We start from the raw sequence: 13,336 nt of genomic DNA on the forward strand, positions 1-13,336 counted from the left end.
AAAATCAATCAAAATGTCGCATCGTAAAGCAGTTTGGTGTTGAAGTATTTCTCCATCTCGATTAGTGTATCGAGACTAAATCAATGCATACCTGTTAAAAACATGTCAACATTTTGGACATGAACATATGATTAGATAAAGATCTATTGATTTCAACAAGACGAAATTGCTGATAATGGATGTTCTACATTTGCAAGTCAAGCAAAATGTCGCATCGTGAAGCAGATTGATGTTGAACTATTTCTCCGTTAGGTATCCATCTCAGAAACCCTGAATGAATACCGAGGTTTTCTCAGAAGTGAGTGTTTCAAAAACATCGAGAGGTCAATTCCAATGTTTCTATTTCGAAAATGTTCTGAAACGATGACATTGGTAATTACGAACCCTAACGGTGCCCGAGAGCGTTCCCTTGCGTCCTTCGGAACAAAATATAAGCCGCTGCTAATGATACCATTTGTGATGCACTCTACATTCTGAGGGTAGTCTCTTGCTTATCCCACCCCATTGGGGCAAGGATGTCTATTGACATCGTAGTAAACAATAAACAGTATCCATTTGATGCGTTACATTCTACATGTCAACGAACGTTTGAATGAGAAACTTTCAAGATAATATAATTGGCCTATAATGATGATACCTAGCAGGGGACGGAAATAACACTTAATATATGACGAAAGAATCTGCTAAAAATTAAAACTAATTTTCAACAAAAAATCAGTAATTTGTTTCCAAGACCAATATAACTATTAGTCAAAAGTTTCTATGAAACTGTTTGATTAGAATATTTTGTCATTTGTGTCATATAAACTAAAATACTTAAAATAAACGTCGGTTCGAAATTATTTCGAAAGTAGTACTGACACTACGATACTTATAGATAGAAAGATAACTTTTGTAATGTCATCGTCTTTTGTTAATAGTTGCTATGACAGTCGAGCCCGATGGCCGAGTTTTGATCGTGACGACAGCGATTATGGGAACGATTTGTGCTGACCGCTGGAGTGACATATCAGCTAGCGTTGTATGTCGTACGTTGGGCCTGTCCAACTCAGGTACTGCCATAAGATTAGCGTCATCGTCAAAGTACAGTTCGCGGTCACTCATGGCTCTCACCTGTATCGGGACAGAGTCCGACTATCATCAGTGTAAGCAGGATGCCTTCACCACTGGCATCTCAATTTGTACAACCGACATGGACGCCGGGGTGGACTGTTTCGGCGGCATGTTGACGCCAACACCAGGAGGACCCCATCCTGGCCATTCGCTGTCTTCTACACATTCACCTATGCCACGTGAGTACGAAATAAGAACTTGATGTTCTTGTCACACATAGGAACAGATATATGGGTAAAGTCACTCCTCATAAAAGGTATCGATCATTGAGAAGTTGGACGAGTCGGCAATCTGTACGATTAGTGTATCGGGACAAAATCAATGCATACCTGTTAAAAAACAACTAAACATTTTGGACATGAACATATGATTAGATATAGATCTATTGCTTTCAACAAGACGAAATTGCTGATGATGTATGTTCTACATTTGCAAAGTCAATCAAAATATCGCATCGTGAAGCAAATTGATGTTGAACTATTTCTCCGTTAGGTATCCATCTCAGAAACTCTGAATGAATACCGAGCTTTTCTCAGAAGTGAGTGTTTCAGAAACATCGAGAGGTCAATTCCAATGTTTCTATTTCGAAAAGTTCTGAAACGATGACATTGGTAATTACGAACCCTAACGGTGCCCGAGAGCGTTCCCTTGCGTCCTTCGGAACAAAATATAAGCCGCTGCTAATTATACCATTTGTGATGCACTCTACATTCTGAGGGTAGTCTCTTGCTTATCCCACCCCATTGGGGCAAGGATGTCTATTGACATCGTAGTAAACAATAAACAGTATCCATTTGATGCGTTACATTCTACATGTCAACGAACGTTTGAATGAGAAACTTTCAAGATAATATAATTGGCCTATAATGATGATACCTAGCAGGGGACGGAAATAACACTTAATATATGACGAAAGAATCTGCTAAAAATTAAAACTAATTTTCAACAAAAAATCAGTAATTTGTTTCCAAGACCAATATAACTATTAGTCAAAAGTTTCTATGAAACTGTTTGATTGGAATATTTTGTCATTTGTGTCATATAAACTAAAATACTTAAAATAAACATCGGTTCGAAATTATTTCGAAAGTAGTACTGACACTACGATACTTATAGATAGAAAGATAACTTTTGTAATGTCATCGTCTTTTGTTAATAGTTGCTATGACAGTCGAGCCCGATGGCCGAGTTTTGATCGTGACGACAGCGATTATGGGAACGATTTGTGCTGACCGCTGGAGTGACATATCAGCTAGCGTTGTATGTCGTACGTTGGGCCTGTCCAACTCAGGTACTGCCATAAGATTAGCGTCATCGTCAAAGTACAGTTCGCGGTCACTCATGGCTCTCACCTGTATCGGGACAGAGTCCGACTATCATCAGTGTAAGCAGGATGCCTTCACCACTGGCATCTCAATTTGTACAACCGACATGGACGCCGGGGTGGACTGTTTCGGCGGCATGTTGACGCCAACACCAGGAGGACCCCATCCTGACCATTCGCTGTCTTCTACACATTCACCTATGCCACGTGAGTACGAAATAAGAACTTGATGTTCTTGTCACACATAAGAACAGATATATGGGTAAAGTCACTCCTCATAAAAGGTATCGATCATTGAGAAGCTGGACGAGTCGGCAATCTGTACGATTAGTGTATCGGGACAAAATCAATGCATACCTGTTAAAAAACAACTAAACATTTTGGACATGAACATATGATTAGATATAGATCTATTGCTTTCAACAAGACGAAATTGCTGATGATGTATGTTCTACATTTGCAAAGTCAATCAAAATATTGCATCGTGAAGCAAATTGATGTTGAACTATTTCTCCGTTAGGTATCCATCTCAGAAACTCTGAATGAATACCGAGCTTTTCTCAGAAGTGAGTGTTTCAGAAACATCGAGAGGTCAATTCCAATGTTTCTATTTCGAAAAGTTCTGAAACGATGACATTGGTAATTACGAACCCTAACGGTGCCCGAGAGCGTTCCCTTGCGTCCTTCGGAACAAAATATAAGCCGCTGCTAATTATACCATTTGTGATGCACTCTACATTCTGAGGGTAGTCTCTTGCTTATCCCACCCCATTGGGGCAAGGATGTCTATTGACATCGTAGTAAACAATAAACAGTATCCATTTGATGCGTTACATTCTACATGTCAACGAACGTTTGAATGAGAAACTTTCAAGATAATATAATTGGCCTATAATGATGATACCTAGCAGGGGACGGAAATAACACTTAATATATGACGAAAGAATCTGCTAAAAATTAAAACTAATTTTCAACAAAAAATCAGTAATTTGTTTCCAAGACCAATATAACTATTAGTCAAAAGTTTCTATGAAACTGTTTGATTAGAATATTTTGTCATTTGTGTCATATAAACTAAAATACTTAAAATAAACGTCGGTTCGAAATTATTTCGAAAGTAGTACTGACACTACGATACTTATAGATAGAAAGATAACTTTTGTAATGTCATCGTCTTTTGTTAATAGTTGCTATGACAGTCGAGCCCGATGGCCGAGTTTTGATCGTGACGACAGCGATTATGGGAACGATTTGTGCTGACCGCTGGAGTGACATATCAGCTAGCGTTGTATGTCGTACGTTGGGCCTGTCCAACTCAGGTACTGCCATAAGATTAGCGTCATCGTCAAAGTACAGTTCGCGGTCACTCATGGCTCTCACCTGTATCGGGACAGAGTCCGACTATCATCAGTGTAAGCAGGATGCCTTCACCACTGGCATCTCAGTTTGTACAACCGACATGGACGCCGGGGTGGACTGTTTCGGCGGCATGTTGACGCCAACGCCAGGAGGACCCCATCCTGGCCATTCGCTGTCTTCTACACATTCACCTATGCCACGTGAGTACGAAATAAGAACTTGATGTTCTTGTCACAAATAGGAACAGATATATGGGTAAAGTCACTCCTCATAAAAGGTATCGATCATTGAGAAGCTGGACGAGTCGGCAATCTGTACGATTAGTGTATCGGGACAAAATCAATGCATACCTGTTAAAAAACAACTAAACATTTTGGACATGAACATATGATTAGATATAGATCTATTGCTTTCAACAAGACGAAATTGCTGATGATGTATGTTCTACATTTGCAAAGTCAATCAAAATATCGCATCGTGAAGCAAATTGATGTTGAACTATTTCTCCGTTAGGTATCCATCTCAGAAACTCTGAATGAATACCGAGCTTTTCTCAGAAGTGAGTGTTTCAGAAACATCGAGAGGTCAATTCCAATGTTTCTATTTCGAAAAGTTCTGAAACGATGACATTGGTAATTACGAACCCTAACGGTGCCCGAGAGCGTTCCCTTGCGTCCTTCGGAACAAAATATAAGCCGCTGCTAATTATACCATTTGTGATGCACTCTACATTCTGAGGGTAGTCTCTTGCTTATCCCACCCCATTGGGGCAAGGATGTCTATTGACATCGTAGTAAACAATAAACAGTATCCATTTGATGCGTTACATTCTACATGTCAACGAACGTTTGAATGAGAAACTTTCAAGATAATATAATTGGCCTATAATGATGATACCTAGCAGGGGACGGAAATAACACTTAATATATGACGAAAGAATCTGCTAAAAATTAAAACTAATTTTCAACAAAAAATCAGTAATTTGTTTCCAAGACCAATATAACTATTAGTCAAAAGTTTCTATGAAACTGTTTGATTAGAATATTTTGTCATTTGTGTCATATCAACTAAAATACTTAAAATAAACGTCAGTTCGAAATTATTTCGAAAGTAGTACTGACACTACGATACTTATAGATAGAAAGATAACTTTTGTAATGTCATCGTCTTTTGTTAATAGTTGCTATGACAGTCGAGCCCGATGGCCGAGTTTTGATCGTGACGACAGCGATTATGGGAACGATTTGTGCTGACCGCTGGAGTGACATATCAGCTAGCGTTGTATGTCGTACGTTGGGCCTGTCCAACTCAGGTACTGCCATAAGATTAGCGTCATCGTCAAAGTACAGTTCGCGGTCACTCATGGCTCTCACCTGTATCGGGACAGAGTCCGACTATCATCAGTGTAAGCAGGATGCCTTCACCACTGGCATCTCAGTTTGTACAACCGACATGGACGCCGGGGTGGACTGTTTCGGCGGCATGTTGACGCCAACGCCAGCAGGACCCCATCCTGGCCATTCGCTGTCTTCTACACATTCACCTATGCCACGTGAGTACGAAATAAGAACTTGATGTTCTTGTCACACATAGGAACAGATATATGGGTAAAGTCACTCCTCATAAAAGGTATCGATCATTGAGAAGCTGGACGAGTCGGCAATCTGTACGATTAGTGTATCGGGACAAAATCAATGCATACCTGTAAAAAACAAGTAAACATTTTGGACATGAACATATGATTAGATATAGATCTATTGCTTTCAACAAGACGAAATTGCTGATGATGTATGTTCTACATTTGCAAAGTCAATCAAAATATTGCATCGTGAAGCAAATTGATGTTGAACTATTTCTCCGTTAGGTATCCATCTCAGAAACTCTGAATGAATACCGAGCTTTTCTCAGAAGTGAGTGTTTCAGAAACATCGAGAGGTCAATTCCAATGTTTCTATTTCGAAAAAGTTCTGAAACGATGACATTGGTAATTACGAACCCTAACGGTGCCCGAGAGCGTTCCCTTGCGTCCTTCGGAACAAAATATAAGCCGCTGCTAATGATACCATTTGTGGTGCACTCTACATTCTGAGGGTAGTCTCTTGCTTATCCCACCCCATTGGGGCAAGGATGTCTATTGACATCGTAGTAAACAATAAACAGTATCAATTTGATGCGTTACATTCTACATGTCAACGAACGTTTGAATGAGAAACTTTCAAGATAATATAATTGGCCTATAATGATGATACCTAGCAGGGGACGGAAATAACACTTAATATATGACGAAAGAATCTGCTAAAAATTAAAACTAATTTTCAACAAAAAATCAGTAATTTGTTTCCAAGACCAATATAACTATTAGTCAAAAGTTTCTATGAAACTGTTTGATTAGAATATTTTGTCATTTGTGTCATATAAACTAAAATACTTAAAATAAACGTCGGTTCGAAATTATTTCGAAAGTAGTACTGACACTACGATACTTATAGATAGAAAGATAACTTTTGTAATGTCATCGTCTTTTGTTAATAGTTGCTATGACAGTCGAGCCCGATGGCCGAGTTTTGATCGTGACGACAGCGATTATGGGAACGATTTGTGCTGACCGCTGGAGTGACATATCAGCTAGCGTTGTATGTCGTACGTTGGGCCTGTCCAACTCAGGTACTGCCATAAGATTAGCGTCATCGTCAAAGTACAGTTCGCGGTCACTCATGGCTCTCACCTGTATCGGGACAGAGTCCGACTATCATCAGTGTAAGCAGGATGCCTTCACCACTGGCATCTCAGTTTGTACAACCGACATGGACGCCGGGGTGGACTGTTTCGCCGGCATGTTGACGCCAACGCCAGGAGGACCCCATCCTGGCCATTCGCTGTCTTCTACACATTCACCTATGCCACGTGAGTACGAAATAAGAACTTGATGTTCTTGTCACACATAGGAACAGATATATGGGTAAAGTCACTCCTCATAAAAGGTATCGATCATTGAGAAGCTGGACGAGTCGGCAATCTGTACGATTAGTGTATCGGGACAAAATCAATGCATACCTGTAAAAAAACAAGTAAACATTTTGGACATGAACATATGATTAGATATAGATCTATTGCTTTCAACAAGACGAAATTGCTGATGATGTATGTTCTACATTTGCAAAGTCAATCAAAATATTGCATCGTGAAGCAAATTGATGTTGAACTATTTCTCCGTTAGGTATCCATCTCAGAAACTCTGAATGAATACCGAGCTTTTCTCAGAAGTGAGTGTTTCAGAAACATCGAGAGGTCAATTCCAATGTTTCTATTTCGAAAAGTTCTGAAACGATGACATTGGTAATTACGAACCCTAACGGTGCCCGAGAGCGTTCCCTTGCGTCCTTCGGAACAAAATATAAGCCGCTGCTAATGATAACATTTGTGATGCACTCTACATTCTGAGGATAGTCTCTTGCTTATCCCACCCCATTGGGGCAAGGATGTCTATTGACATCGTAGTAAACAATAAACAGTATCCATTTGATGCGTTACATTCTACATGTCAACGAACGTTTGAATGAGAAACTTTCAAGATAATATAATTGGCCTATAATGATGATACCTAGCAGGGGACGGAAATAACACTTAATATATGACGAAAGAATCTGCTAAAAATTAAAACTAATTTTCAACAAAAAGTCAGTAATTTGTTTCCAAGACCAATATAACTATTAGTCAAAAGTTTCTATGAAACTGTTTGATTAGAATATTTTGTCATTTGTGTCATATAAACTAAAAATACTTAAAATAAACAATAACAGTTCGAAATTATTTCGAAAGTAGTACTGACACTACGATACTTATAGATAGATAAATAACTTTTGTAATGTCATCGTCTTTTGTTAATAGTTGCTATGACAGTCGAGCCCGATGGCCGAGTTTTGATCGTGACGACAGCGATTATGGGAACGATTTGTGCTGACCGCTGGAGTGACGTATCAGCTAGCGTTGTATGTCGTACGTTGGGCCTGTCCAACTCAGGTACTGCCATAAGATTAGCGTCATCGTCAAAGTACAGTTCGCGGTCACTCATGGCTCTCACCTGTATCGGGACAGAGTCCGACTATCATCAGTGTAAGCAGGATGCCTTCACCACTGGCATCTCAGTTTGTACAACCGACATGGACGCCGGGGTGGACTGTTTCGGCGGCATGTTGACGCCAACGCCAGGAGGACCCCATCCTGGCCATTCGCTGTCTTCTACACATTCACCTATGCCACGTGAGTACGAAATAAGAACTTGATGTTCTTGTCACACATAGGAACAGATATATGGGTAAAGTCACTCCTCATAAAAGATATTGATCATTGAGAAGTTGGACGAGTCGGCAATCTGTACGATTAGTGTATCGGGACAAAATCAATGCATACCTGTAAAAAAACAAGTAAACATTTTGGACATGAACATATGATTAGATATAGATCTATTGCTTTCAACAAGACGAAATTGCTGATGATGTATGTTCTACATTTGCAAAGTCAATCAAAATGTCGTATCGTGAAGCAGATTGATGTTGAACTATTTCTCCGTTAGGTATCCATCTCAGAAACTCTGAATGAATACCGAGCTTTTCTCAGAAGTGAGTGTTTCAGAAACATCGAGAGGTCAATTCCAATGTTTCTATTTCGAAAAATTCTGAAACGATGACATTGGTAATTACGAACCCTAACGGTGCCCGAGAGCGTTCCCTTGCGTCCTTCGGAACAAAATATAAGCCGCTGCTAATGATACCATTTGTGATGCACTCTACATTCTGAGGGTAGTCTCTTGCTTATCCCACCCCATTGGGGCAAGGATGTCTATTGACATCGTAGTAAACAATAAACAGTATCCATTTGATGCGTTACATTCTACATGTCAACGAACGTTTGAATGAGAAACTTTCAAGATAATATAATTGGCCTATAATGATGATACCTAGCAGGGGACGGAAATAACACTTAATATATGACGAAAGAATCTGCTAAAAATTAAAACTAATTTTCAACAAAAAGTCAGTAATTTGTTTCCAAGACCAATATAACTATTAGTCAAAAGTTTCTATGAAACTGTTTGATTAGAATATTTTGTCATTTGTGTCATATAAACTAAAATACTTAAAATAAAACATCAGTTCGAAATTATTTCGAAAGTAGTACTGACACTACGATACTTATAGATAGAAAGATAACTTTTGTAATGTCATCGTCTTTTGTTAATAGTTGCTATGACAGTCGAGCCCGATGGCCGAGTTTTGATCGTGACGACAGCGATTATGGGAACGATTTGTGCTGACCGCTGGAGTGACGTATCAGCTAGCGTTGTATGTCGTACGTTGGGCCTGTCCAACTCAGGTACTGCCATAAGATTAGCGTCATCGTCAAAGTACAGTTCGCGGTCACTCATGGCTCTCACCTGTATCGGGACAGAGTCCGACTATCATCAGTGTAAGCAGGATGCCTTCACCACTGGCATCTCAGTTTGTACAACCGACATGGACGCCGGGGTGGACTGTTTCGGCGGCATGTTGACGCCAACGCCAGGAGGACCCCATCCTGGCCATTCGCTGTCTTCTACACATTCACCTATGCCACGTGAGTACGAAATAAGAACTTGATGTTCTTGTCACACATAGGAACAGATATATGGGTAAAGTCACTCCTCATAAAAGGTATTGATCATTGAGAAGTTGGACGAGTCGGCAATCTGTACGATTAGTGTATCGGGACAAAATCAATGCATACCTGTAAAAAAACAAGTAAACATTTTGGACATGAACATATGATTAGATATAGATCTATTGCTTTCAACAAGACGAAATTGCTGATGATGTATGTTCTACATTTGCAAAGTCAATCAAAATATCGCATCGTGAAGCAGATTGATGTTGAACTATTTCTCCGTTAGGTATCCATCTCAGAAACTCTGAATGAATACCGAGCTTTTCTCAGAAGTGAGTGTTTCAGAAACATCGAGAGGTCAATTCCAATGTTTCTATTTCGAAAAGTTCTGAAACGATGACATTGGTAATTACGAACCCTAACGGTGCCCGAGAGCGTTCCCTTGCGTCCTTCGGAACAAAATATAAGCCGCTGCTAATGATACCATTTGTGATGCACTCTACATTCTGAGGGTAGTCTCTTGCTTATCCCACCCCATTGGGGCAAGGATGTCTATTGACATCGTAGTAAACAATAAACAGTATCCATTTGATGCGTTACATTCTACATGTCAACGAACGTTTGAATGAGAAACTTTCAAGATAATATAATTGGCCTATAATGATGATACCTAGCAGGGGACGGAAATAACACTTAATATATGACGAAAGAATCTGCTAAAAATTAAAACTAATTTTCAACAAAAAATCAGTAATTTGTTTCCAAGACCAATATAACTATTAGTCAAAAGTTTCTATGAAACTGTTTGATTAGAATATTTTGTCATTTGTGTCATATAAACTAAAATACTTAAAATAAACATCAGTTCGAAATTATTTCGAAAGTAGTACTGACACTACGATACTTATAGATAGAAAGATAACTTTTGTAATGTCATCGTCTTTTGTTAATAGTTGCTATGACAGTCGAGCCCGATGGCCGAGTTTTGATCGTGACGACAGCGATTATGGGAACGATTTGTGCTGACCGCTGGAGTGACGTATCAGCTAGCGTTGTATGTCGTACGTTGGGCCTGTCCAACTCAGGTACTGCCATAAGATTAGCGTCATCGTCAAAGTACAGTTCGCGGTCACTCATGGCTCTCACCTGTATCGGGACAGAGTCCGACTATCATCAGTGTAAGCAGGATGCCTTCACCACTGGCATCTCAGTTTGTACAACCGACATGGACGCCGGGGTGGACTGTTTCGGCGGCATGTTGACGCCAACGCCAGCAGGACCCCATCCTGGCCATTCGCTGTCTTCTACACATTCACCTATGCCACGTGAGTACGAAATAAGAACTTGATGTTCTTGTCACACATAGGAACAGATATATGGGTAAAGTCACTCCTCATAAAAGGTATCGATCATTGAGAAGTTGGACGAGTCGGCAATCTGTACGATTAGTGTATCGGGACAAAATCAATGCATACCTGTAAAAAAACAAGTAAACATTTTGGACATGAACATATGATTAGATATAGATCTATTGCTTTCAACAAGACGAAATTGCTGATGATGTATGTTCTACATTTGCAAAGTCAATCAAAATATCGCATCGTGAAGCAGATTGATGTTGAACTATTTCTCCGTTAGGTATCCATCTCAGAAACTCTGAATGAATACCGAGCTTTTCTCAGAAGTGAGTGTTTCAGAAACATCGAGAGGTCAATTCCAATGTTTCTATTTCGAAAAGTTCTGAAACGATGACATTGGTAATTACGAACCCTAACGGTGCCCGAGAGCGTTCCCTTGCGTCCTTCGAAACAAAATATAAGCCGCTGCTAATGATAACATTTGTGATGCACTCTACATTCTGAGGGTAGTCTCTTGCTTATCCCACCCCATTGGGGCAAGGATGTCTATTGACATCGTAGTAAACAATAAACAGTATCCATTTGATGCGTTACATTCTACATGTCAACGAACGTTCGAATGAGAAGCTTTCAAGATAATATAATTGGCCTATAATGATGATACCTAGCAGGGGACGGAAATAACACTTAATATATGTCGAAAGAATCTGCAAAACAATTAAAACTAATTTTCAACAAAAAGTCAGTAATTTGTTTCCAAGACCAATATAACTATTAGTCAAAAGTTTCTATGAAACTGTTTGATTAGAATATTTTGTCATTTGTGTCATATAAACTAAAATACTTAAAATAAACAATATCAGTTCGAAATTATTTCGAAAGTAGTACTGACACTACGATACTTATAGATAGAAAGATAACTTTTGTAATGTCATCGTCTTTTGTTAATAGTTGCTATGACAGTCGAGCCCGATGGCCGAGTTTTGATCGTGACGACAGCGATTATGGGAACGATTTGTGCTGACCGCTGGAGTGACGTATCAGCTAGCGTTGTATGTCGTACGTTGGGCCTGTCCAACTCAGGTACTGCCATAAGATTAGCGTCATCGTCAAAGTACAGTTCGCGGTCACTCATGGCTCTCACCTGTATCGGGACAGAGTCCGACTATCATCAGTGTAAGCAGGATGCCTTCACCACTGGCATCTCAGTTTGTACAACCGACATGGACGCCGGGGTGGACTGTTTCGGCGGCATGTTGACGCCAACGCCAGGAGGACCCCATCCTGGCCATTCGCTGTCTTCTACACATTCACCTATGCCACGTGAGTACGAAATAAGAACTTGATGTTCTTGTCACACATAGGAACAGATATATAGGTAATGTTGTTTATCATAAAAGGTATTGATCAGTGAGAAGCTGAATGTGTCGGCAATCTGTACAATTATTGTACCTAGACAAAATCCATACGTGCCGTTAAATCAATTCAGCAACTCCGAGTGAGTGTTTTCTTGCTTCATGATAAACGTAATACGCGGCGGATAATAGGATATTTCACTACAAATTCATAGTCAGATAGAATAAAGACAACATTTAGTTAAGAGTCTTTTTCCAAAATACATTTTTTTTTAAAAAGAAAAAAAAACCCAAAAAATACGGATATAATAACGAAACCATGGTCAAAACACAAAATATATTAAATCGTGGAGAACATACAAACAACAATATAGATTTACATACGACCAGGTGTTCCGGAAGGTAGACGTATTTTACGTCATTGACAAAACCTGTTGATCATTCTAGGTCTAAGCCAGGCTTAGATATATTCTCAAAATGATAACGCGGATGGTGATTACTAGGCAATTCAACGAGCACATGCTGAAAGTTAAACATTGATAACCGACCCCAGATGCTACATGTAAGCGGAGCGTGGGTTGCCTCATTCTGCATTTTAATAGGTGTTAGGGAAATACTTTACAGGAGATCAGATGTATCGGTATTCTAATCGATATAGTGTGTAAACATGCTCTATATCCAATCGTCGAGCGATGATATATATTTACTATTTCGTCAAATAGACGTACAGGTCAGGATGTCTATAGACGAAATGTCCCATCGTCAAGCGATAAGACGAAATGTCCCATCGTCAACAATAAGGCGAAATGTCCCATCGTCAACAATAAGACGAAATGTCCCATTGTCAAGCGATAAGACGAAATGTCCCATTGTCAAGCGATAAGACGAAATGTCCCATTGTCAAGCGATAAGCCGAAATGTCCCATTGTCAAGCGATGATATATATTTACCATTTCATGTTGCTTTATCACTGAATAAAAGCAACTTAAATATTTAAAATATTGATTTGTTTCATTAAGCGACAATAAAGAGCAGATATGAGTATTGATTTTGTATGTGAGAAAGACTATCTAAAGAAAATGGGAAAATAAAATGACTTCTGCTTGTACAAAATATCATTTTAATAACATTTTTTTGCTTTTGTTTAATTCACTTCATATTAATAGTATCGTTGATTAAAATACCGA

At 39.3% G+C, this 13,336-nt stretch overlaps 1 protein-coding gene across 8 annotated transcripts in view; it reads left to right on the forward strand.

Annotated features, from left to right (window-relative positions):
* The first annotated feature begins 926 nt into the window (after nt 1-926).
* LOC117324935 (mucin-19-like) overlaps nt 927-13,336 on the forward strand; it is a 29,847-nt gene continuing 17,437 nt past the window's right edge. For all 8 annotated transcript variants that reach the window (XR_004532094.1, XR_004532095.1, XR_004532096.1 and 5 more), the window contains exons 1-9: nt 927-1,292; nt 2,273-2,644; nt 3,625-3,996; nt 4,977-5,348; nt 6,329-6,700; nt 7,685-8,056; nt 9,038-9,409; nt 10,390-10,761; nt 11,746-12,117. Coding sequence is in view for 2 of the 8 variants with exons in the window: in XM_033880777.1 (XP_033736668.1) it covers nt 974-1,292; nt 2,273-2,644; nt 3,625-3,996; nt 4,977-5,348; nt 6,329-6,700; nt 7,685-8,056; nt 9,038-9,409; nt 10,390-10,761; nt 11,746-12,117 (3,295 nt within the window). In the remaining 6 variants the exon portion in view is untranslated. The remainder of the gene's footprint in view (nt 1,293-2,272; nt 2,645-3,624; nt 3,997-4,976; nt 5,349-6,328; nt 6,701-7,684; nt 8,057-9,037; nt 9,410-10,389; nt 10,762-11,745; nt 12,118-13,336) is intronic.

Source organism: Pecten maximus, chromosome 4 (genome assembly GCF_902652985.1).
Source record: "Pecten maximus chromosome 4, xPecMax1.1, whole genome shotgun sequence".
Lineage (NCBI taxonomy): Eukaryota > Metazoa > Mollusca > Bivalvia > Pectinida > Pectinidae > Pecten > Pecten maximus.